General features: G+C 38.1%; 1 protein-coding gene across 10 annotated transcripts in view; it reads right to left on the bottom strand.

Moving 5' to 3' along the window:
- The window catches only part of GSAP (gamma-secretase activating protein), a 187,990-nt gene that overhangs the window by 29,601 nt on the left and 133,945 nt on the right, over positions 1-24,444 (bottom strand). For 6 of the 10 annotated variants that reach the window (XM_032484156.1, XM_032484157.1, XM_032484158.1 and 3 more), the window contains 12 exons: positions 23,193-23,242; positions 19,780-19,884; positions 19,478-19,537; positions 18,455-18,498; positions 17,482-17,567; positions 9,861-9,938; positions 8,391-8,468; positions 7,557-7,636; positions 4,452-4,488; positions 4,096-4,313; positions 2,430-2,499; positions 1,804-1,886 (listed from right to left, as the gene is read on the bottom strand). In XM_032484156.1, the coding sequence (XP_032340047.1) occupies positions 1,804-1,886; positions 2,430-2,499; positions 4,096-4,313; positions 4,452-4,488; positions 7,557-7,636; positions 8,391-8,468; positions 9,861-9,938; positions 17,482-17,567; positions 18,455-18,498; positions 19,478-19,537; positions 19,780-19,884; positions 23,193-23,242 (989 nt within the window). Of the gene's footprint in view, positions 1-1,803; positions 1,887-2,429; positions 2,500-4,095; positions 4,314-4,451; positions 4,545-7,556; positions 7,637-8,390; positions 8,469-9,860; positions 9,939-17,481; positions 17,568-18,454; positions 18,499-19,477; positions 19,538-19,779; positions 19,885-23,192; positions 23,243-24,444 lie in introns of all 10 variants that reach the window. The other 4 variants (XM_032484151.1, XM_032484153.1, XM_032484154.1 and 1 more) reach the window with 1 other exon arrangement.

Genomic DNA, 24,444 nt, shown 5'->3' with positions numbered 1-24,444 from the left:
GACAGGAGAAATCCTGTGATAAAAACCTACATGTGCTTCACTTATCACGACAGCTTTAGGTTATAAATAGCATCTTAAAATAGATATAACAAGGCTCATTGTCTGAAAAGCATAATTCAGGATTATCTATGTGTAAGAGCACCCTATTTTCTAATATCTTCAAAAAATCCAATTTAGTTATTTACAGAAATAACCTGTCCCCATAAAGAAGTGTAAAATTAATGTTTTCTTTTGTGGCAGGTGTTTATTAAGGGTATAGCATTAAGGGCATTTGCAGATGAAAGAAAAGTAAATGATTTGCATCATTGCTAAAGATAATCATAGACTCATAGAATTTCAGGATTAGGAGAGACCTTTAAGGTAACCTACTCCAACGGCGAGAAGTTTAAAGCAGCGTGGTAGACCCCAAACAAGCACAGTACACAGTGGTTATAACTGAGTTTTTCTATACTGTACTTCGAGTAGGGATTCCTGATGTCACTCTATGTCCACAACAGCTCCTGTGCCCACACAGTCACGAGAAATCCACATGTGAAGAAGTGCCTGTCAAGACGATCCCGTCACACAACATCCAGTTAATAACCTGCTCCATCTTTAAACACAACCCTGGGAACCTCTGAGACACTGAACACGGGACAGTGACAGACAGTGTTGGGTGGTGAGGGGAGGAAGCTGAAATGTGTGTTTCCTGGCCTGGGGTGTGGGTGGACGGGAAGTGGAGGGGGAGTTTAACCTGCAAGCTTCCTGCCACTTTACCACAGAGTCTGCACATATTTTCACAAGGGTTCTTAAAACAGTAAGGACCTGGAGAAGAAACAAGCTCAGATCTTTCCCTTATAATTCTAGAGTGAGTCATGAAAGTTTAATAACTCTAACAGTGAGCAACAAGAAGAAAGGGTCTTTGGGAAAACACCACTATTGTGCATGCCCAACATTTAGAAATTAATCAAACACACATGATACATCTTTTTAAGGACTGTACTTAGTCTCAAAACAAAACAGGAACTGTTATAATTTATCCTAATACTTGTTTTCGTATGTCTGTGTTGCCTAAATTAAATCTATTTTTCTAAATGCCTTTTTGATATAAACCTCTAACTCAAGACTAAGCATATAGTAGTTCTAACATATAAAGATGAAAGGAAAAGAGGCAGAATCTTTTTCAGGGGCAGCTGTACATGGTTTTCACTTCTGATCCAACAAAGCTCAGTTTACTGAACCATGTTCAAGAGAAAATGAACAATGTTTTATTTTGAAACATTTCTTCTCAATGAAAAGGAAGGGAGACTGACCAACAGGAAGAAAGGATTGAATGCTTAAGATTACTGACTTTTACGGATCTTGAAGCTCTAGAGTTAGTAGATCTTCTTTCTAAGGCTGGGGAAAAAAGGTCATGAAGGTGCTTATCTACTAAGTAAATAGAACAGCTCAGAATAACGGCAGTAGTTCAATTGCTCCTCATTTATAAAAACCTAAGAAATATTTTCATCTACTCTAGTTGCTAAAAAAAAAAATTTAAACTAAAACCATCTGAAAATGATAGAGGCTTAATTCTGCTTAGTAGTAGGGAGAGTAACACATATGCTGTAACTTCTCCTTCAGTTCTACTGCTTTATATAAATACCTTTGTCCAACAGCAAGGATTCACTATTATTTGTCTGCCAGAAAACTCCAACTCAGATCCTTATGAGTCAAAACAGAAATGAAATCCCAGCCTTGATTACTGTGACAGGGGTGTCATACAGCCGACCCACAACTGTGAATCAACTGTAATTACATAAGGAATACAAAGTGTTAACTTACTGTATTCCAGGTGAGCAGTGAGGAATATGGCAAAAGTTTATCCATGTTACTTGTCTCTGGATAGATGCTCCAATATGAAGAAGCTGAGTAAATTTCAGGGGAGGAAAGAGGCATGTTTTAATAAGAAGAATACGGCAATAAACGTAATTCACCAAAATAAACAAACCAGCAAGAGTTTTCATTGCCTCCATCCTCATCCTAAAAAGGCGAATCGTGATGGTTCTATCTGCAGATTAAAATGTTCGGGTTCTGCTTTTTATATGATAATTATTTTTTAAAAATTTATTTGGCACTTACTTCTACCCAAATAACATTATACCGCTTCACACAGAACCAGCCAGTACAAAACTGAACAAAGAAAGTTAAACTGTACTGAAAAAAAAAAATCACTAATAAGGTTATAGAATTAAGATCATATCTGATATCTCATCAGTCTCTGAACAGCCACAGCTTCTCACAAAACCACAAGAGAATGAAATTTAATTAGCTGCTGACTACAATAGAGTTTTTAAAAAAAATTTCTCCTTACCAGCATTTCAACAGACTGAGGCATTACCAATTTACTGCTTTCCCTCAAGCAAAAGGGTCAAGGATTCAACTTAACATGCACCATCAGCAACACCTACCAATTATAAATTCCTGAATGAGGTCAAATGAATGGCAGGCCGAGATGTTCTCAGAAATCCACTGAATAATCTTTGAAAAGTAAGAAGACAACTCTGTTGGTATTTAAATCTGCACCCTGAGTACCCCCACTCCCACCAAAGAAGTACAAAATACACATGAATCTTTTAAAATTCTAAATCTATTCTGGAATTGCCTGAGAATACATTCACGCTGATAATGTCTTCAAGACACATAATGCAAGACCGTGTGGGTAAAACAGCATTGTAAATGAGATGCTTTTTATGTATCACTTTAATAAACGCCCTTGGCTGGAATCCAAATAAGCCTTCTTCAACCCACTGTTTGTTTTTGCTAGAGTAGGACATATTATAGCAAAGCAGCAGTCTGAAGAGCTGTGGGATATAGAAGAAAACGCAACCCAACCAATGAGCTTGGAGGCAGCAGAGCTGGGTCTAAATTCCAGCTAGTCACACCGTTTAATCGTTGTACGCAGGGCTATATACTGTCTTCCCAAGGAAGGTGCGATCCCTGTTACATCAACAATTCTGTCACAGTCTCTATAACCATCCTCTCCCGATGCAGGAATGAAAGCCCTTGTTCCCTACCTTAGAGTTGACGCTATAAAGCTTGTCCAGCCCCGGAGCACTCACGTTTATGCTCCTGCCAGTAAGTTGTTCTTATTTCCAAACGTACTCGTGCTAGTCGTACTTACTCTCACAATTAAGTAATTTAATAAAATATTACCATGGACAGGTGAAATGTGGATGCAAAAAGAGTGCCAGTGGGTCGATAAAAAGTTGAATGCTTGGGAAAGACTCAAAGGTATGTCTCTAAAACACTTATTTAAAAAACTAGGCATAAGTGAGACAACTATAAAAGACTGAGGAAAAAAATTGCCTGATATACACAAATTGCTTTGAAAGGATCTTTAAACTATTCACCTCTTTAGGGGAAAAAAATGAAAAGAAAAGAAAAAGAAAGTAATAGGCAGTCAGAGACAAGACGTTACTAGTGGTTTTATGTAAGAAAAATGATTCTGAACTCCCAATTAGCTGATATACAAAGAAAGGGCCTTAATCTACACCAAAAGATAGGTGAATAAATGTGCATTTATATGTTTTAGGTTAAAATATTTAGGATATATTTTTTTCAATTTCCCAACCACCTATTGGTCCCAATCAAGTTTAATGGGGGGTTTCTCTAGCTTCACAGAATGGCTGTAACATTATAAGATGTGTGAAAGTGCTTCATAAACTGTAATGTGAAATATAACTTTAAATGTAAGCTATCTTTATTTAAAATGTAATAAATAGATTTTTATTTACCACTAGATTTTAGTCCTTTTGATGATATACACCAAATATAGACCAGGAGAAAAAGTAGATATTTGAGAAACTCACTATTTACCGAACACTTCTTTGGAATGTTACTGATATAACATTTACCCACAATATGGGAAAGAGAACAGTCAGAACAGACCTGCCTTCACAGTCTCAGGTCTGTGTCCATGAAGAAGGAGCACAAGGGAACAATATGTTCAAGTCAGGACAGAGACCATAAACATCCATCGTTACCAAGTAAAAGTAACTTCTGTTCATTTCGACCACTAAATGTACGTTGCGTGCTGTCCATTAGCCAGTTTTTAAACATAAGCTATGCCCCCACCTTGGCCTCCAGTCGCCGTGGGTCTCGGCCACACGAGAGCACGCAGTGCAGCAAGGCCATCCTTTCACAGTCCAGCCGGGTGTCCCGCAGGAACTCCAATAAATATGACTGGTTGAGGAGCACCCTATAGAGCTTCCCAGAGCCCCCATCCAGGACCAGGGGCCCCGACAGCGACTGGAAAGGCCTGTGAGGTAGCATATCAATCACTTCATTGTTTCCTGGTCAAAAAAAAAAAAAAAAAAAAAAAGATTACCAAATAAAAAAACCCCCCTTCTCCCCAAGACATAAATATTAATGTTAAAACATTAAAACAAACCCAATGGACTGTGTTCACGAGGGGAGAACTATAGCCATACCTGTCAGAAATAGGCTGTGGCAGATCAGGTCTGGGTGCTGAATGTTAAGTAGATGAAAGAAATGACCAGGTAAGTAAACAGCCACATAATAGTCTGTGGAAGAGAAAGACTTAAATCATCTCCACGTGGCAAGAGCCGTACAGGTACAGATAAAGCCAAGAACTTTACTGTGTCCCTATTTTTCTTTGAGCCTCTTAAAACACAAAAGTTTTGACCGACGTGATATTAAGGTGTCTAAGTCAGTACATTTCATCTGACCAGTCATTCTCATTTATTTCTGTCTGGCTAATTTTCTTCAGACATTTAGCCATGGTCTTAATTTACAACTGTAGCTTTATTTCTAATTGAATTGTGGCTTTATATGAGTCTAAATGAGCTCTGAGAGCAAGTTAGAATAAAAAATATCAAGCAACATGAGCTATTCCTTAATCTGACAGGCTTGAAATAGCTTATAATGGGAATTTCCTTCATAATTTGTGCCATTTGGGGGAAGCTGTAAAATCTAGTTTCCTATGTTTGCCCACTGTTCATCATCTTCACTACCACCATCAACGAAAGAACCTTTACATTGATATTCAACCAAACAGCCTCTGCAGGCATTCTGACACTTTGTGAGGGACTAGTTTGTTTCCTTGCACAGATACCTGCCTAGAATTCACACCTTAACAGTCTCTGCACTAGATATTTTTGTACCAAGAACATTTGCACACAGACTGAGGCAAGGTGCAAAAAATAGATTTCTGGAGAATGGGAGGGTGGAAGCAGCCCTTGCCAATAATTTCTCTAGGATCTTAGAAAAACAGAAATTCACACAATACTAGTGAATTTCATATACATGAAACATTTAGATTATAAGAGAGCCAGCTGGACTCTTTTTTCCCTAAGAAGCAAAGAAATACATGCTAATCATTTGCATAGAAGGCATTCTGTGGAAGGGAAAGGAAAGAGGATGTAAGACTCTAACCAGTTGACTTACAAGTGTCCCTTCAGTCACTGTGGATTAAGTGATAGTAAAGTACTTAGCACATTATAGCAACGCTTAAGCAGAAGAACACAAAATGACATAGTAGGGCACAGTGGAAAGGTATCCAATGACCTAGGTTAACTCCTAGCCCTACCACTTAACCAGTTAATTAGGGTGGTACTATGTCCCTGGGAGGGGGGGCATTTGGAAATACATGAGGGTGTTTGGAGTTGTCACAATCACTGGGGCAGAGGGGAGATTCCTATTGCCATTTGATGAGTTGGCCCCAAGGATGTTAAATCCCTGAATGTGCAAGACACTCTCACACAAATGTTACTGTCTCACCAAAAATGTCAACAGAACCTGTGGTAGGCAGGCTGAATGATGGCTCCTAAAGATAGATGTTCATGTTGTAATTCCCAGAGTCAGTGAAAATGTTACTGTAAGTGATAAAAGGGAACTTGCAGATGTGATTAAGGATCCTGCGATGAGGAAGAATATCCTGGATTACCCAGCTGGACTCAAATGTAATCACAGATGGCTTTTTAAGAGGAAGGAAGGGGGACACGACTACAGAAGAGAAGACCACATGATGATACCACATGATGATGAAAGACACTGGAGTGATGTGGTCACAAGCCAAGTAATGCTAGCCCCTAGATGTTGTAGGAGGCAAAGAATGAATTCTTGCCCGGAATCTCCAGAAGGAAACATTTCTGCCCCAACCTTGATCCTTCAAGACTCATTTATTTCAGAATTCTGACTTCCAGAACCGTAAGACAATGTATTTATTTAAGGGCTAAATTTGTGGTGATTCCTTATTGCAGCAAAAAGAAACTATTATAGTGCCCTGGATAAGAGACACTGAAAGAAGCTTGTGCACACACCACAGACTTTCTGAGCCTCAGCTTCATTATCTATAAAATGAGGATAATGTCACCAAGAAGAATTGTTGTAAGGATCAAGATAATGTTAGTAAAACACTTAGCATGTAATATTCATTTTAAAAATAGTCGTTTTTAATGTATAAACATATCTTTCTTATATAGAGGTGTTTGGAGTTCATGGAAAACTTCCACAAAAACTCTATTCTTTAATATTTAAATCAATGTAAGTCCCTTATAGCAGGGTGACAATTCAGGAAAATTGTATGCAATAAATAACAAAACAAAACAAAACAAAAAGACATCACTCAAAAACCAATACTATTGTCACCAAAATTACCACTAGAGCAGTTTTAATCTTGGGTACAATTTTATGCCTATAAAATAAAATCTGTTTTAAGAAGGAAAGATGACCTATGTAAGACAGTCTATTTTTATAAAGCTCTAGTATTTCTACCCTCTCCACACTCTGAAGATCCTAGATTAAATCATGCCTGCCCTTTTTAAGAGTCATTCCCAAGGGTTTAAAAAAAAAAGGGAAGGATCCCTTTGACCTCACAAAAAGCTAAGTTTTTTTAGTGGAAAGTTTCCCACATCACCCTTGAGATGGGATGCTGATATAGCATTGCTGATAAGAATCAAGTCCCAGACCCAGGAAACCTTATATTTATCTCTCTTACCACAGGAAGCAGTAGAATCAGGCCTCTCTAAAGCAATTTCCCACAGGTTCAGAGCTCATATTAAAAACTGCCACATACTGGCCCACTGAGCATAAGATATCTTACCTCATCAATCGCATCATACAAGATAAAAATCTTTTTTTTACAGCAATGTGAATGGGCCTAGAGAGTACTATGCTTAGTGAAATAAGTCAGACAGAGGAAGAAAAATACTTTATGCTATCACTTGTATGTGGAATCTAAAAAACACACACATATAACAAAACAGAATCACACTCACAGATATAGAGAAAAAATTTGTTACTAGTGGGAGGGAAGAGGGGTGGGACAAGATAGAGGTAGGGGATTAAAAGATACCAACTACTATGTATAAAATAAATAAGCTAAATAGATAAACAAGGATATATTGTACAGCATGGGGAAATATAGCCATTGTTTTGTAATAGCTTTATAAATGGAGTATCATCTAGAAAAACATTGAATCACTATGTTGTACACCTAAAACTAATACAATATGGTAAATCAACTATGCTTCAATTTAAAAAGACTGAACAAATCTTTTTAAGGACTTTCTTACCTTGTTGGTTCTCACTTTGCCCAGATCCCTCACATCACACCTTCCTAAGCCTCTGTCATGAGAGCAGATGGACTGGGGAACTGGGATAAAAGATATCAAAGAATCATGCACTCTACACCTGAAGCTTTTCTTTTTAAAATGCTGTGCCATGTCCCATCTGCAGGCAAGCAACAGTTCTGTTTAGTCTTGTGCTAACCTGTTTGCGCCTCTCATCCCAACTGGCATGGAAAAGCAGCCTTCAGTAGGGAGGTACAATAACCCCCTTCTTTATTTTCTTCCTGATAGACTTGCTTAATATGTTTAAGCCTAATATTCAAGTTCCCTTTATCAGATTTACTCAATGTAAAGCAGGTCACTCAGGCTGATCCATAAATCATTTATGGGACTTGGAAGCTTTTAGCAATTAGCGACAGAGAATGGGCAATTTCCCAGGGGCTTCTGTCCGTCTAGAATCAGGGGACAACATGATGTATTGTTTCCCATAGGCTTTTAGGAAACATCTCATTCACTGTAATCATTTTTATACTAACAAATGGCTTTTTAGGAGTTCTACTAAAACCATAAAAAAGTTCACAGCCTAGGTTCTCTAAGAAAGGAGATGCATCCTCCCTGCCCTGCTGACAAAAGGCTAATTTCGCGGGGGGGGGGGGGGGGGGGTGCCAGAGGAAACTTTCCCCCATCAGGCTTCAAAAAGGTTAGTGGTAGTCTTCACAACCCAAATCCCAAAGAGGCAGAAGAAAATGGGGTGCAAAGAAAAATGAGAAATAGAAGGCTGAGGCATAACATGTACTGGAAGGAAGGGTCAGAACAGAGACACATATGCCTCTCACTCACCAAGGTTGAGAAAAGTAATGCCCTTTGTAACACGTGAATCAACACTTCCAAGAGCAACAGTGAAGGTCTTGCTATGCCCTGTGGAGAGAGAACATGAAGCCAGAGGAAGGATGTTAAGAAACAAAGAGCTGGAATTCCACCCAAGGCAGTGACTCTATGTCATGCTCTCAACATTGAGTATCTGAGAAACTGACAAAGCAAGTGTCTTCAGAGTCCTAGATCTCAAGGTTCCCCACCATTCTCCAAAAGCCAGCACTGAAGGTGGGTCACCTGAGTGCAGTCACAATTCAGTATTTGTTCCAGTTTTATGCATAATCTTAGACCTTAAAAACTGGGCTGTGCTGGGACAGAAGGATCTGAAGAAATCTACTTAAGGGCCCAAGAGGTGGAGGAGACCAGGTGGCTGACTGGCCCTCAGGCCTCAAGGTCACTGGCAGTCATTAACAACCTATGAGGCTTCGCGGAATCACTTAGGAATCCCACTGTGAGTTAGCGACGGTTTAGGCTATCTACTAAACTCAGTGTATTGTTGGGCTTCACCCTCCACTTTTCTAACTCTTAATCACAGTTATTAGCTCTTAATAAAACTTTCAAAGAAGTTTTATTTACTGGCTTTAATCATCAGATTAATCGTTAGAAAAATGTATGAAAACTTTCCACAAATATCAAACTCATACTATTAAAGCATGTATATATGTCTTCTTCTGAAGTTACTCTTAATTTCTTCATTATTAAGTTATTCAACTTTCTTACTTTGATTTCTAACTTCTGAAATTAATATTGGGCACTCCTGCAGAACAAACTCTATGTGACTTGGCACAACTTTTTTTTTAATTTTGAAATTTTTAATTTTAAACAATTTTAATTCTACCCACAGTACGTATTACATAAATACTAATTTTAAGGAACTAAACAAACAAAATAAATACTGTTTAGTATCATTCAGACTAAAACTATTAAAGGGCACTCTGTGATTGACTACAGAACTAGAAAAGATTGGGCGCTTTACTTCTGTCCCCCAGGGTAACTGTTGACATCAATTTCTTGGGCCACACGTGTGTGAAATGAAATAAATGTATCTTAGGTTTAAGACCTGTTAAGGTCTGGGCCCATGGAAACTTTTAACTAAAATCCTATGTACCTTTGTAAGTTAAATCTATTGGTACCTTCCAATCAGTAATAATAAAAAAGCAAATACACACAAACTTTGGGCAAATATGTCCATTAGGATTGGTCTAGAGGCCTAGAAAAAAAGATATAGATCAGGAAAAAAAGATATTACAAAAATATCATCCAAAATGTAATATAAACATAATTAGTTAACATCATTCATGAATTTCTTAAGGAAACATATATTATATAGGTATACTGGTATACAATGTACTGATCAAATTTATTACAAGGTAAAAAGACCTTAAAAATCTATCTAATTTGGAAAAATTATTATATCAAAGTAAAAATGAAAAGTACCTTTATGAAAGTAAAACACTGAATATGTGATTCGCTCCCAAGAGTCAATGTTCGGGCAGTAACATACACACAAACTTCCTAGAAGGAAGAAGGTATTTAGTACAGTTTAAAAGAATCACAGACAAATAAAAAGTTTCCTAAGCTACTTAACCTTACCTTTAATCCTTTAGATGTTCTGCTTCAACTTACCTGATAGATTATTCCCAAATTCCAGAAATGGACTATTAATAAGTTGCTAAGAAATTTTGGTTAAATGATTACTCAGCACATGCTATGAGCAATGTATTGTGGTAGGTATGGAAGGCTAGGAAAATGCATAGAGACACGCTCCTGGGTATGAAATCATGGGAGTCTGGATAAGTTTACAAAGCTTCATGAGATTCTCCTGACATACACATATTGCCCCATGCTCTTTTTTAGCTTGTTTTCCAGCCATTCCTAATAGCTATAGACCCCAGTTTATCAAAAATGTGTCTCCTCTTTACAGAAAGTTTCCAATCTTCTTTTTTATCTCGAATGGAAGACAAACTGGGGCAATGAGAGTAAATGTGGTGTGTGAGCCCGTCCCCACACATATCTGGGTCACTGAGGGCCAGGACCCAAGGGCAAAGGCGAGCTCCTGGCATAGAGTGGCCTTTCCAGATGAGCCCTGATGGCTTTCACTTACCCCACCACTCCAGAACACCTCAGTATTCCCACCCTCTTCAATGTGTAAAACTGTCCATCATCTCTAGGCAGCTGCTGCCACTTAGAAGGACTAGATAAGTCCATCAGTGACCTACAAATGAGGGCATTACGCTTAAACTGATACTTCTAATTCTAATGCTAGCATTTATGTGATTACCTGCAGTAGGAGAGTTCTGGGATGGAAAGGAACTTGACAAGGCGTCTAGAAACCTGGGTTCGAGTCCCAGAGCTAATATTAACTAGCTGTGTGAATTCAATCATTATTATACTTCAGTGAATCTCAGTATTTCCTTTACCATACTCCACTAGACTTCCTTTATCAAAGAATCATGGTAGGGAAAAAGGTCCACTTTCCCTAAGAAGGTTATTTAAGGACATGTTTAAGCATTTTCTATACCATTTGTCATATGTGACCATTTTAAATGACTTTTAAGACTGCAATATGTTGTGCGAAATTCGTATTAGTACAATATCCTAAACACGAAATAACAAAAAAGAATAACTTTATCAGATAAAAAAGTAACAATTCTGTTAGGTTTAAAATTACCATTATAGGGAGAGGGTAATTGCTTAGTGCTAAAGTACATGCCTAGAATGCATGAGGTCCTGGGTTCAAACCCCAGTACCTCCATTAAAATAAATAAACAAACAAACAAACATAATTACCTCCCCACCCAGAAAAAAATTTTTTTTAAAGTTGGCTTACTTAAAATTACTGTTATGGTTAATGAGCACTACAATGATAATACCTTTTCTTTAAAATTACAGCAGACTTACTAAGAATAAAATAATGCTACACTAAACCATAAACAAAGATACCAATTATAAGAGTTACAGAAGTCCCATTTACCACTTGGGCTATTTTCATAAAGTAAATATACTACCAACAAGAAATCTACTAGTTTCTTCTGTTCTACGCACTATGATCACAGGGAGAAAGACAAATTTTGCAAACAGAGCTAAAACTTCAGCCTCTCTAGTAATAAAGAAATAAGAATTAGAAAAAGGCACTCTATTTTTCCTTTCAAATTAGCAAAGTTTTAAAAATGATAATGAATTCTGTCATGGGAGCAGTAGGAGAACGTTCTCAAATAATTGTAGTGGAACAGTGAACTAGTACAACGTCTCTGAAAGGCAGTTTTGTGGAGGATTACATATATTCACACCTGTTGACCCAGTAATTCTTCTTTTAGGAATCTATCCTGAGGAGTGAACATGAAATGTCAACAACACAAGGAAGATCATAACCTCCGCACACCACCCTTTAGCGAATGGAGGCTATTGTTTTCCTTGTTTTGAAGAAAGGTTAAGGTGAGATGTAGAGTAAATGCACCTAATTACATTCACTGAGAGTCATACTCAGATCTCATAAGCAAATACCTCCAAATAGTTAGGTTGTGGCTTAGTTCCCCCTCCCAATTCCAGAGAGGAGGGAAAGACACAGCAAGGGGAAACTAGGCTGTGCACAGGCTCTGCAAGGCTCTCCCATCCTGAGAATTTCTTTGATAATGGAAATGGTCTACAGCTGTGCTGGCAGTAAGGCGGCCACTAGCCATATATGGCTACTGAGCACTTAAAATGTGGCTAGTGTGACCAAGGAACTCTTTTTAAATTGTATCTAATTCTAATTAACTTAAATTTAAATAGCCACATGTGACTGGTGGCTACCCTATTGGACAACTCAACTCTGGAGCACTGATTCTAAACCCTGAAAGTACATTAAAATTACCAGGGCTCACAGGTGCCCAAGCTCCTCCTGAGATCAACTAAATCAGAATCTCTAGGGGTGAGACTCAGGCATCAACATTTTAAAAATTTGCCTGAGGCAAGTTAATTAAATTCTCTAAGCCTCAGCTTCCTCATATGTAAATAAAGAAAACATAGAACCTCCTTCACATGGTTCTAATGTGAGAGTCAAATGAGACAATACATATAAAGTTCTGGCAAAGAAGTTATATCTGGTTATAAAGGTTAGCTGCTATTATTATTATTCCAGAATAATTCTTCTGCTATTTAGAAGCTGAGGGAAGTCACAGTTTGAAAAAACAAAGCATGCTCTTAATGGCGTATCCAGAGATGTTTAATGAATATTCATCAGTGATGAAGATAACATCTCAAAGTTGGCCAGCCTGGGGGAAACCATTTGGACAATGAAAGCTATTATGGACAAAGTTTTCCAAGGGAAATTATCTCATTGTAAAAGGCTCTATAAAATGCTAAAACACAGGCCTAATTCTGGGAACTTGCGAAGGGCAATGCTTGCAATTATATGTACAGAAAGGAGAATTTACACTTTGTACCCCTCACTACTTCCCAGTAGGTGGTGCACAAGAAAGAACTAAAGCCACCATTGACTTAGAACACGCAAGAGCAGGCGCTCTAAGTACAGCTACAGGGCTGACTATCAGACAGGGAAGGGTTTATTTCCTTCAAGGCTTTAGAAAGTCTTTGATTCACCTTCCTATTGTAAAAGATTTGTTAGAAAAATCTACATGAACTCACAATCTTAATACGTAAGTAGCCTGACAAGAGCAGAGCTTGTGCCCATCACCAACTCTCATCAGCACCCTCATTGTCCAGATTTTAACCTTGAATTCCTTGGAAGGTAGCAGATTTCATTTCTTAGAGAAGGAAAATTCAGGACAAAGATGCTTTCAAGAATGCAAGAAGTAATGCTGGAAGGACAAAGTCGCTCCCAATGACCAATACATGACAACTGAATGTCAAATATTATTACAGCATTGTCATTAGTGTAAACAGTTGAAATAAGCTGAGTGTGTATAAGGCTCTGGGTCTGTCAGCACTCCTTTCATGACCCATGTGCTCTGATCTCTACATCGGTGGAAAATAAGCTCCCTATTACAGAGGGAGCCACGCAGGGATTAGACTATTTGCTCCCCTCTCCATTCCTGCTTCCCTGACGTAGATTCCTGTGTGTTTTAACCACAAAGGTAAAAAATAATTTTTGAAAAGTAACTTGGGAAATACCTAAACTAGCAACTTACTAGCTGAAAACCAAAAGGTTGCTTCTCTGGCTTGTTTCATCTTAAATGTGGAAGCATCCCATTTGAAACAGGCTTGTTTTTCCTATTTCAAAGCTGACTGGGAAGAGCCAGGCGCATTTTCTACTCTCCTAGACGCTGCTGAGGAAAGAAAAAAACAGACTCTTTCACAGCTCCTGCCAGACTAACCGAACATTTTATTTATTATGATATGTCATCAATGGCCCATTTATAAACTGCTACTGTTCATGAGAAATTCCTAAGGGAATAAAATGAAAAGGAATAAAAGCTTCATAGAATAAAAGCTTAAAATGATTGTTTATATCCAACAGACTGAAAGTGAAGGACCAGGGTAGAACCTACCCTGGTCCCGTCACATGAGCTCTGGATCCCACATGAGCTCATTACATCCCACCTTCTAAGCAAATGCGCTCTGCAGGTTATTCCTCTCTGCTATGAATTCTCACCTTTCCTCTTGCCCCTACATATCCTATAAGCGTTCAAACACAGTGGATTCTCTACTATCTTAAAAAATATATTCCCTAAATTCCACTTCCCCTTCCAGCTGCTGCCTCTCTCATTTTTTTTTTCTTTTTTCTTTTATTTTTTTTTGGGGGGGGGAGGCAGGGGATAATTAGGTTTATTTATTTAATTTTTTTTTAAGTGGAGGTACTGGGGATTGAACACAGGATCTTGTGCATGCTAAGCATGTACTCTACCACTGAGCTATACCTTCCCCACCAACTGCCTCTCTCATGTCTGCACATGCTGTTATAATTTTTTCAACTTCTACACATCACTTAACCCAGTACAATCACCTCAATTACCCAACACAAACCACCCAAAGTGATGTCCATGCTGCTAGACCCAACAGACTCTATCTCTCACTACTTATTAATGGTCAGCCACTTTCTTTTAGGAAATCCCCTCAGCGCTTGGCTGCTGTTAACACCTCACCGGTTTTCCTCTTCTCTCTCCATATGTTCTTCTTTATTCTTTAGATGTTCCATGTAACGTTTATATATTTCTGTTCCCAGATCTTATTTCTAAACCTCTTCCCTTTTGACCCCATATTCCTCCCATGGCTTCAAATGCTTCTTCCCGGCATACTAGCTTCTCAAATGCCAACAATAGTCTAATAACTTCCATGTTTATTCATCTCCAGTCCTGACACTCCACTTCTAATGTCCAGATCTCTTAGTTAACATGTCCAAAATAAAACTCACAATCTCCCTTTGTAAGCCCCACCAGAACCACTCTCCCTCAGTAAATGGCACCACTGTTCAGCCATTTGTTGGTGCCAGAGAAGCATTCCTCTCCTTCTGGTTTATAGTAAGCCTCCTCAGTCCATCTCTAAAACTCATCTCAAACCTACCAAGTCCTCTCCACCTCTGCTGCCCATCCTCGTTCAAGGCACCCTCTTCTCAAGTGTATCGGTACAACCTCATCCAAATTCTCAGCTCCCCACTTTTTCTCTTGACTCCTTTGATCCATTCTTCACACAGCAGCCACAGTGGTCTTTTAAAAATGCATGTCTAATCATGTCACTACCCACTTAAAACACTTCAGAGAAGGAGCATCAATGGATCTTAAAGGAAGAGGACAATCACTTAATGCCAAAGTATCACCTCACAGATTACTAATGCAAAGGTTAAAGTGTAGCTTTTCAAAGGAGACAGGCGGTGGTTACCACTCAACCAAATGACCAAACTTAGTGTCACTAGTAGGAGGACACCTTTATAATTTACATCTCCTGCTCTGGTGCAAATAAAGTTCACAGTATCACCTATGAAGTACTCTCACCAAAAAAGTTCAACCTATGATCTAACAATGCCTTTAGGCCTAACTTCCAGTGTACAGAAAAGGTAAAGGAAAGAGAAAGAAGTTAAATACTTCTACAAAGAAACAATTAGACAAACTCAGAATATGAGGCATTCTACAAGGCAAATGGCCTGGCCTTTTCAAAATGTCAATGTTATGAAAAGAAAAAAAATAGGCACAGAAAAAAGGAGATGGGAATTGGTCTACATTAAGAGACTACAAAGACATAAGACCTAAATGTAATGCATGAGTCTTGATGGGATCCTGCCTTTAAAAGTTATATATGTACACGTGTATTCATGTATGTGCATACACATATATACATACACACAAAAAGGACTTTTTAGAAAACAATTATGGCTACTTGAATACAAAACAGTTTACTAATTAATGCAGTCAATTTCTTCAGTGATCATGGAACTGAGGTTATGTAAGGGTATCCTTAACCTAAGGAGATACATCCTGAATTATTCAGTGATAAAGTGTCACAATGTCTGCAACTTACTTTTGAATGGTTTAGTCAAAAGAATAAAATGCTATCTATACAAGTGGAGAATGATAAAGCAAATACTGTGAATGATACGATTATTTAAGTAAAAGGCACACAATGTTCACCATATTCTTGAACTTTTCTCCATGTTTAAGCATTCTCAAAATAAACTGTCATCATAAGAGAAAAAAAAAACTTTAATGACCTTATGACTCTTATGATAAAACCTAAAATCCTTCCATGGTTTGCAAGGCACTATGTAATCTGGCCCCTGCCTACCTATTCAGCTTTCTCTCACAATACTCTCCCCGCCCTCACTCTACTTCAGTTACACTGTTCTTAGTTCACACACATCCTTCACGTCACAAGGGAAATATCATTTCTTTCCCTAAACTCCCCAAGACTGGTTTATGGAGGGACCTGTGGGGCTGAGGGAGACCCAGGATAGACAGGAACATATAGGGTGGATTATGAAGGAGTAAGGTGGGAAAGGAAGCAATTTGCAGGACTGAAACAGAATGAACTGGCAGAACGAAGACCTATCTGAAGATACTGGCATCTTCATTAAATCTCCATCATATGCTCTCATAGGTTCCTACAATTCTCACTCAAAACATGTATCATGATTCTATTCAATACTATGTATGTGCACTTAGTTAATGTCTAAAACCCATATCAAATAGTAACTCTCTACTAGTAAAGGTCAGATCAGGGTTGTTCAGCACTGTAGCCCCAATACCCAGCACACAAGTAAGCGCTCCATAAACATTGGCTCAATGAACACGACACAATTTGGCTTAAAGGAATGCAATTTTAGTCCAAGCGCTACTTAACTCAAGTGGTTACTGTCTACTCAAGTTGGGATATTAAAAATGGCTGTGAGATTTAGCTATTACAGTTGATTATTTAGATGGTTATTAAGGTTAATGAGCAGTTTTTTCACCAGACCATTGAATGTAATCATACTCCTCTCATGATCAGGTATTATTTTTTCCCTCTCTATTTCTCTATCTGCAATAAGCAGGTGTTAAGAGACAGAATAGGGGGAGGGTATAGCTCAGGGGTAGAGTGCATGCTTAGCATGCACAAGGACCTGGCTTCAATCTCAGTATCTCCATTAAAAAAAAAAAGCTGAAAAAAAAAGAGACAATACTGTACACTAATAACTTTATGCCAAGCTTTGATTGTTAGCTCAGTAGGTTATAACATGGCTCTTTTTTTTTCAGCATAGCTCTTAAAGCAGCCAAGCACATAGGCTTAGAACCCAAATATCTGTAAGCCTGACACAAAAAGCATTCGCATTATTATATACCACTTGTTAAAAATGGAGCAGGTGAGAAAATGGAACTCGATTAAATATGAATCCATCGCCTCTGTTAGAACAATAATACAAATAATAACCATTAGAACAATAACTGGACTGTGGCTTCTTTTATGCAAACAGCGGATATGTAAAATTACAGTGGAGAATGTAATTTAGTATATAAATATCCATGTGCTTACTTATGTAAGAATGTGGCCCTATTATATTTTACTTTCAGGATCCATTTGGCTAAATGATGACTAAATGTGTGGAACTCAAATGTAATTGCATAAGTTGATAAATACAACCCAGTTCTACCTGTACGGTTGGTGAAAACATACAAAGTCAGATGTTTGGACAATTTCTCTTGGTCTCGAAGATCATCACATCCAAAGTTGACAAGTCTAAGAACACAAAGAATAAGAAATTGTAAACACATTTAAAAATAAGTTCCCTCATAAAGGATAAACCAGTAAAACGTACCCACAAAAGTAGAGACCTGTCCTTGAGAAATTTAAGTAGATAATGCCTTTTTGTTAAAAAAAATTCTATAAAACTGTAACTTTTAAAAATACATGGTACATAAATGGCATGGCCCTGATAATACAGAAAAAAATATTACTTTCAATGACATTTTTATGACTTTTTTCTGAGTTTACAGTATGTTTCAAAAATAAACACAACTGAATATTCATATATGCTGAAACACAGCTAGTGAAATATGTAACAGTTTGAGATGATCATTACTCTCATTCAAGAAGACTTTCATTTCTTCTGTGGATTTATGGCCTTGTATCTATTTTTTTAAAAGGGTCTCATGTTTTTACTACATGTAAAATAGTTTGGGATGGGGGGGAGCCTTGCTTTTTGTGTAAAAAAGAAAACAGGAAAAAAGTAAAGCGACAGATTCAGCTGAGCTGCAACATCCTCTCTGATGGCAACAAGAAGAGGGTTTTGATGTTCAATCCTGAACGTAGCTCTCTCTGACTCACTGAGTCTGTTTATGGAATCGCAGGGAGAAGAGCACTTCCACAGATCAAAATAAATGGAGACGCCCTCAGAAATAAATGGCTAAGAAAATCAATACAATTGACTTTACATGGAAATATCCTGTGCTTCTGCTTGACAGCGTTGTTTATATTCCCTACAGAGAACAGAAATAGAAGACACACACACACATATATACAGAGAATATCAAATTATCCTTTTATCTGCATACCATAGATTAGGGATACATATAATCATTCTGCCCACAAGTGTCTATAAAAATAATAATCTATGAATAGCTTACTTGAATCCTGAGTCACTTAATGATATGTCCAAGGGTGCTTCAAACTGTCAAAAAAAATCAGCAGAAAACAAAGCAAAAAAAAAAAAAAAGACATTAATTAAGTGATGACAGTTCTGGAGACCAGAGCAAGCCTGACAGCGCTGCGCTTGTCTAAGGATGAAGCGCTCCGCTAACCAGCGTTATCTCCAGAGGCTCTCTCTCCCCCAAGGCCACAGCATAGGAGTTCATATACATCACAAGCTTGATGTACACTGATTTCTCAAAGGGCAAATTCTGCTTCAGATTTGACTATCATAAATGGGTTACATAATAAGCCAGTTAGAAGGAATAGATTTTTACAAGACACAGATGACCACACAAGGAAGGGAGGACTGGGTGTCTTTAGAAAGAGAATGAGTCAAAAACAAAGGGCAGGAGAAGGAAATGAAATATGATATCAATTTATATTAGACACCAATATCAATCCTACTTAAGAAGAATAAAATATCTGTCCATCACGGATAAAGATATTTGCAACTCCTCATTGCAAGGCTAGTGCTCCAAATAGCTTTTCCAGGAGTGATTCTAGATTTTCACTAATTAAACTATACCTGCTCGTTGACTTTTCACCTTTTACTCAAATCCACTGTCCTCTCACATCCTTTTGTTTGTTTGTTTGTTTATTAATTAATTTATTTTTCTCTCACGTCCTTTTGGATCAAATGTTGCATAAATAATCCTTTCATGCTATCTACTACTGATCATGCCTACTACCTTCTACTAACCCTCACTCTTACCCATGTTTCTGTAACATGAGGCATTCAGCTAGCAGAAACTGCCTGTGCATGCTCTTCTGACCACCAGTATTAACTGCATTTGTTACAGCGCTGAAGCCTTGAGATGGCAAGAACTATTTTACTTGCTCATACGAGTGACTAACACAACAGCATCAAGAACATTACAATGCTATTTACAATAACAACTCCTTAAAAGGCGGCAATGATACAATGATAAAATTTCCTGCAGCCCAATCTCTGGACTTACCATTACGGTAAAGTGCTCATTCGAATAAAACTGAATGCATTTTAAGATGCTCCTTGATTTCTAAAAGAGAAAACAGAGTAAGTGACAAATTGACAAACACCAACAAAAATACTAGTTTAAAGAGAGAGAGGAAAGGAAGCAGCCAAGGAGCAAACAGTAATGAAAAACTTTTCATTATCTTAAGTAAACTTTCATTTACTATCCCCATCAATGAAAATGTAGTTAATTAACAAGTTACAATAACAATAATGTCAAAATTAAAATACTGCCATAAAAAGGAGGGCCAGTGGAGCACTTTTTACCTTCAGATCAATGTAGTACAGTCTCTGCTCAGACATGTCCCACTGAGCCCAGACAAAATCTTCGGCTACTCTCTCTCTTGGGAGATGGCCAGAATTTTTAATCACCTGAAGAGGCAAAGAGATTTTAGAGATAAATAACTATTTTAAAGGAGAACATATCTGGGTTTCATAATTATTTTGCATAATCTATCTTGATAATACATGTAAATATTTCCACAGTTTATTTTTAGTAGCTTCCTATCTCCAACACATACACATGGAAAGTCTTTCCATAAAAGATTAAAGGCATAATTTCATTACTCGCTCTTCCCAAACACTCAGTAATAAACTATTTTATTTATTTGACAAAAAGGCTGGGGCTGTTGAAGGCAAGAGCCACACCTACCACAAATCAACAGCTGGGCTAATAGAATATTCAGAGCTTCCTATTCAGGACATAACCCACTCAGGTACCTGCAGTCCAGCGGGCTTTACTGCCAAAGGCAGAAACTGAGGCCAAGGAAGAACTCAGGCCTGAGAGAGGGGGGTATTGGGCAATGATCCCAGAGCTGCCCTAAACTCTTCTTGTGGCTTTGGCCGTGCTTCTTACCTTCATGGCTTCCACATGAGTATGCTGATACTGCCCATCTCTCAGCAATACTTAACTGTTCATCCTTCAAGACTCACCTTCAGCACTGTCTCCTGTACAAAGCCCTCCCTTACCTCCCAAGATGAAGGCAGGCTCTTTGGCACGCTTCTATCACAGTTACATTTTGATCAATCCTATGAGTCTACCTCAATGAGTAGACACTCTACTACAACACCTTTATATTCTCAGCGGCTTGATTGTTTCGAGCATGCAGCAGTACTCAAGGAATACTTGTCAAAAGAAGGACAGTGAAATAAAGAATGCAGGGGTAAACTGTCAAGGAAATGGTAAGCATAACAGGAGGAATTAAGAATTTACTTTCCTCCAAATTCTCATCAAGCAAAAGTATTGGAACAGATGAATAAAGAATGAAGACAAGTTGATGGAGAAGAAATGAGGAAAAAAGGGAACACGAGAAAGGTCCATAGTCATACCTAAACCCTCTCTAATCTCAAATGGGACTTCTCCCCTGAGGCTAAGTTGGAACTCAAGGGAGGCATAGGGCCTGCAGAATCACATGCCTGTATTTCTTGTGTGCCTGGTTCCATCACATTTGGGCCAGAGGAAAGTTATGCTGGAAAAAGATCCAAGAGTACCTGTCTGATTCTAAACTTTAGGGAACTCATTTTGTTTCCATTTTTCTGAAATGTTTTAGGTTGATAAAGATTTGGGAACTCTCGGATAAAGGCACATACTAACAAGAACATGATCACTGAAACCTAGAAACCCAGGTTCACATCACAGTTTTGTCCCTCTTGAGAGTTACCTGGACTCTGCGAGTCTAGGTTGCTGTGTTCTCTGCAAATATGGGGATAATTATACCACCTCTATTGTGCAGGGATGTTGTGATGAGTGAATGGAATCACACATTACCTTTTATTATTATTATTATTATATATATTTTATATAGTCAAGCTGTCATCTAAGCCTTTAAGGATGAGGCAGAAGTGCCTCACAGAAGGGCATACATGGATGAAGCAGCACTGAGGCTGTACCCTGTTGGCTGGGAGAATCCTTTCTGGGCTGCCGACAGGTGCTCCCTGGCCTCACTCTGTCTGTAATGTCTCTCATGGCTCCCAACCCATGTTCTTACCAGCCAGTCTTCTGTCTATGTCCATTTCCAGTTTCTGACCCCCAACTTATTTACTTAACTCTCTCCTCTAAATTCTCATCTCTGGCTTTGGGATTTGGGGCATCAATCTTTCTTCTCTGGCCTGACCCTTTTCTACCTGCTGGCCCTGTTTTTGCTCTGCCATCCATCCACTTAGCCACTGGGGCCCAGAGCTCCGACCACACACTTTTTGGTCGTTTTCCATTGAGGCTTTCAATCATAGAATTCATAATTAATAAATGCCATTTCCCATTTCAATTTGGTTCACATAATTCAAAATTAAAATCAGAGGACTATTTTGATGCAGACTATTTAAATATTGAAAGAAATCATTTTAATATGGATAATATATTAAGGTTTTACACAAATTGTCAAGAAAAAGATAACCCAGTAGAAAAACACAAGGATATAATTAAGCAATTTTCAGAAAAACAAATTCACGTAGCCAACAAGCATGGAAGATGCTTAAACTCACTAAATGAGACAAACTCAAATAACGATGATTTCAAGTAATTGTGCTCTACACTGGAATTTGACACAACATTGTAAAATGACTATAACTCAATTAAAAAAAATGTTTAAAAAAAGTAATGACTTCAACTTAAACCCATCAAATTGGATTTTTTTTTTTAAAAGGTAAAGACACCCACTACTGGTATGGATAGAGGGACAGGATACTCTCACACTCTGCTTGCAAAGGTATGAATTGTTATAAATTTTGGGGAAAGCAATCTGGCAAAAGCTGTTGAAATTTATTAAATACATATACCCATCAACCCAAATACCCATTCCTGAGGATTTTACCCAAAGGAGTATGTAGACCAAATATATAAAGCCAAAAATATTTAAGACAATTTGTAATGCAAACAACTAAAAGGAAAAAAAGGAGTCAAGTGATAGTCATCCATGGGAGAACCGTGACAAAATTGTGCACATCCATGCCAGGGATTGTGTGTACTTCTAAAGACAATGAATTGAACCACTCTAGGTGACTTGCATTTAACTTCACAAAGTTGAATGAGGAAGGAGTGAATAATAAACAAACCCCTAGGTGTGTCAGGGTTGGGGATAGGAGACATATAGGTATGGAAAAGAGTGTGAAAGGATACACACCAGGTTGTGAACAAAAATTAGAGGTAAAAAGGCAAGGGAGAAGAGGAAAACAAGCAAAAAAGAAAAGAAAACCAAAATATATCAAATTTCTGCATATATGATCCCATTTATTATATGCACGTATGTTTAAAAACTAGAGAAAAAAGTTCTATCTCTATTTAGAAACCTATAGGGATACCCCTGATACATTAAGTAAAAAGCAAAAGCGGAAAATTAATGCATACATTATGATTCTACTTTGGTAAAAGCACCTGAATTCCCGTAACTGTGCACCTAACCCTGAGTATGTCTGTATGAGCAAGGTACAAGGCATGCAAAGAGTGACAAAGGTTGTCATTAGCTATTAAGGAGACTGAGATCGGGGGTGAGGCAGAGATAAGCAGATAATCAGCTCCTTCATGCATCTTGTATTATTTCACATGTTACAACGGCAAGTCTATAATTTGAAAGACACCAAATAAAGAAAATACTCTTTCTGTAGCATTAATCCATTCACAACAGTCTAGAAATGCTGCTTTTTATGGAAAATAACCTTGAAGCAAAGGAATTTCAAATATTTACCACTTTGTTTCCATCTTCTTGGATAACTTGGACATGAAATTGTTCAATATCTTTTTTAAAAAGAAACAACAGAAAGAAAGTTTAACCTTCACAAAAAACATGAGTACTTTTTTTCACCTAGCAGTTGTGAACATTATTTTTTTTAATAAAAGCAAAGCAGATTAAACAATTGGCTGAAAAATAGTATCATTACAGATGGCAATCTCACAGTAAAGGTTCAAAACAAAACCCATCCTTCCCTACCCTCCCTTTACAGTCTGTTTAAAGTCCAGTATTTACTGCTCCTCAACATCCACCATGCATGAAGCGTGGAACTCCTCTGCTCCCTGGGTTCCCTCAACAAGCGTTTGCCTCCCCTACACCGTCAGTCTTACATAGGGTGAATGAGGGCTCATTTGGCAGGGTTTATCTTCAATTTCAAATACCAGACATCTCTTTATATGAAAATGTCAGATAGAAAACTCAGTCTACCCAATGTTAGGGGGAGGAATTGTCACAGGGGTCAATTTCACATTAACAGAACTCTAAACACTGATGTACAGATGATCCCTTTTTCTTAGTGAGCAATTTCGAGTCAGCCATACTTACTTTCTGGTGGTTCCAGTTACAAAAAAAAAAAAAAAAAGTGAAGCGGATCACTGGGCAAGAGCATGGGAAATGAATACAAAACTAACCCCTCAGGACCTTCCTTCCAGTTATAAATCAGTAGTTTCACCTTATAACATGAAAGACAGTTTACTAGATAAGATGCATCAGTGAATTTTTGTCTTTTCTCAACCCTCTGCCCCAGCTTGAAAGCATCATTTAAGGATGTCCCAACCTTATCTGCCTATACCTGAATTTAACCAAGTTACTGTGTCCTTGAGTTCTGCCAAGGAATTCTAGCTTCTAATGCCTTCCCCTCCCTCCATCCAAGTCCCTCTCCTTAAACCATGGTTATCCACTGTGACAGACATCCTAAAGAAGGATGGACTAAAGAAGGAAAAAATGGCCTGGACAACTTTTCTACGAACATTCTACCAGGTGACAAAACTGGAAATCCATATATGCAGGGGCCCATCATACACGGAGGCAGAGCAGAGCCTAAGGGAACAAGTGGAGGCAGAAGGCAAGTCCTGCCACAGGAGTCCCAGGTCTCCAAGTGGACCCTTGGCACTGGTGAGTGGACACCCAGAAGATTCACCATGTCCTACACTTCCCTAGGAGATGCGCTGTTCGTGAAGTCCCCCACATATCACCTAAAGATACACTT

The sequence above is a fragment of the Camelus ferus genome, chromosome 7 (genome assembly GCF_009834535.1).
Source record: "Camelus ferus isolate YT-003-E chromosome 7, BCGSAC_Cfer_1.0, whole genome shotgun sequence".
NCBI lineage: Eukaryota > Metazoa > Chordata > Mammalia > Artiodactyla > Camelidae > Camelus > Camelus ferus.
This window is presented reverse-complemented; position numbering and strand designations above follow the sequence as displayed.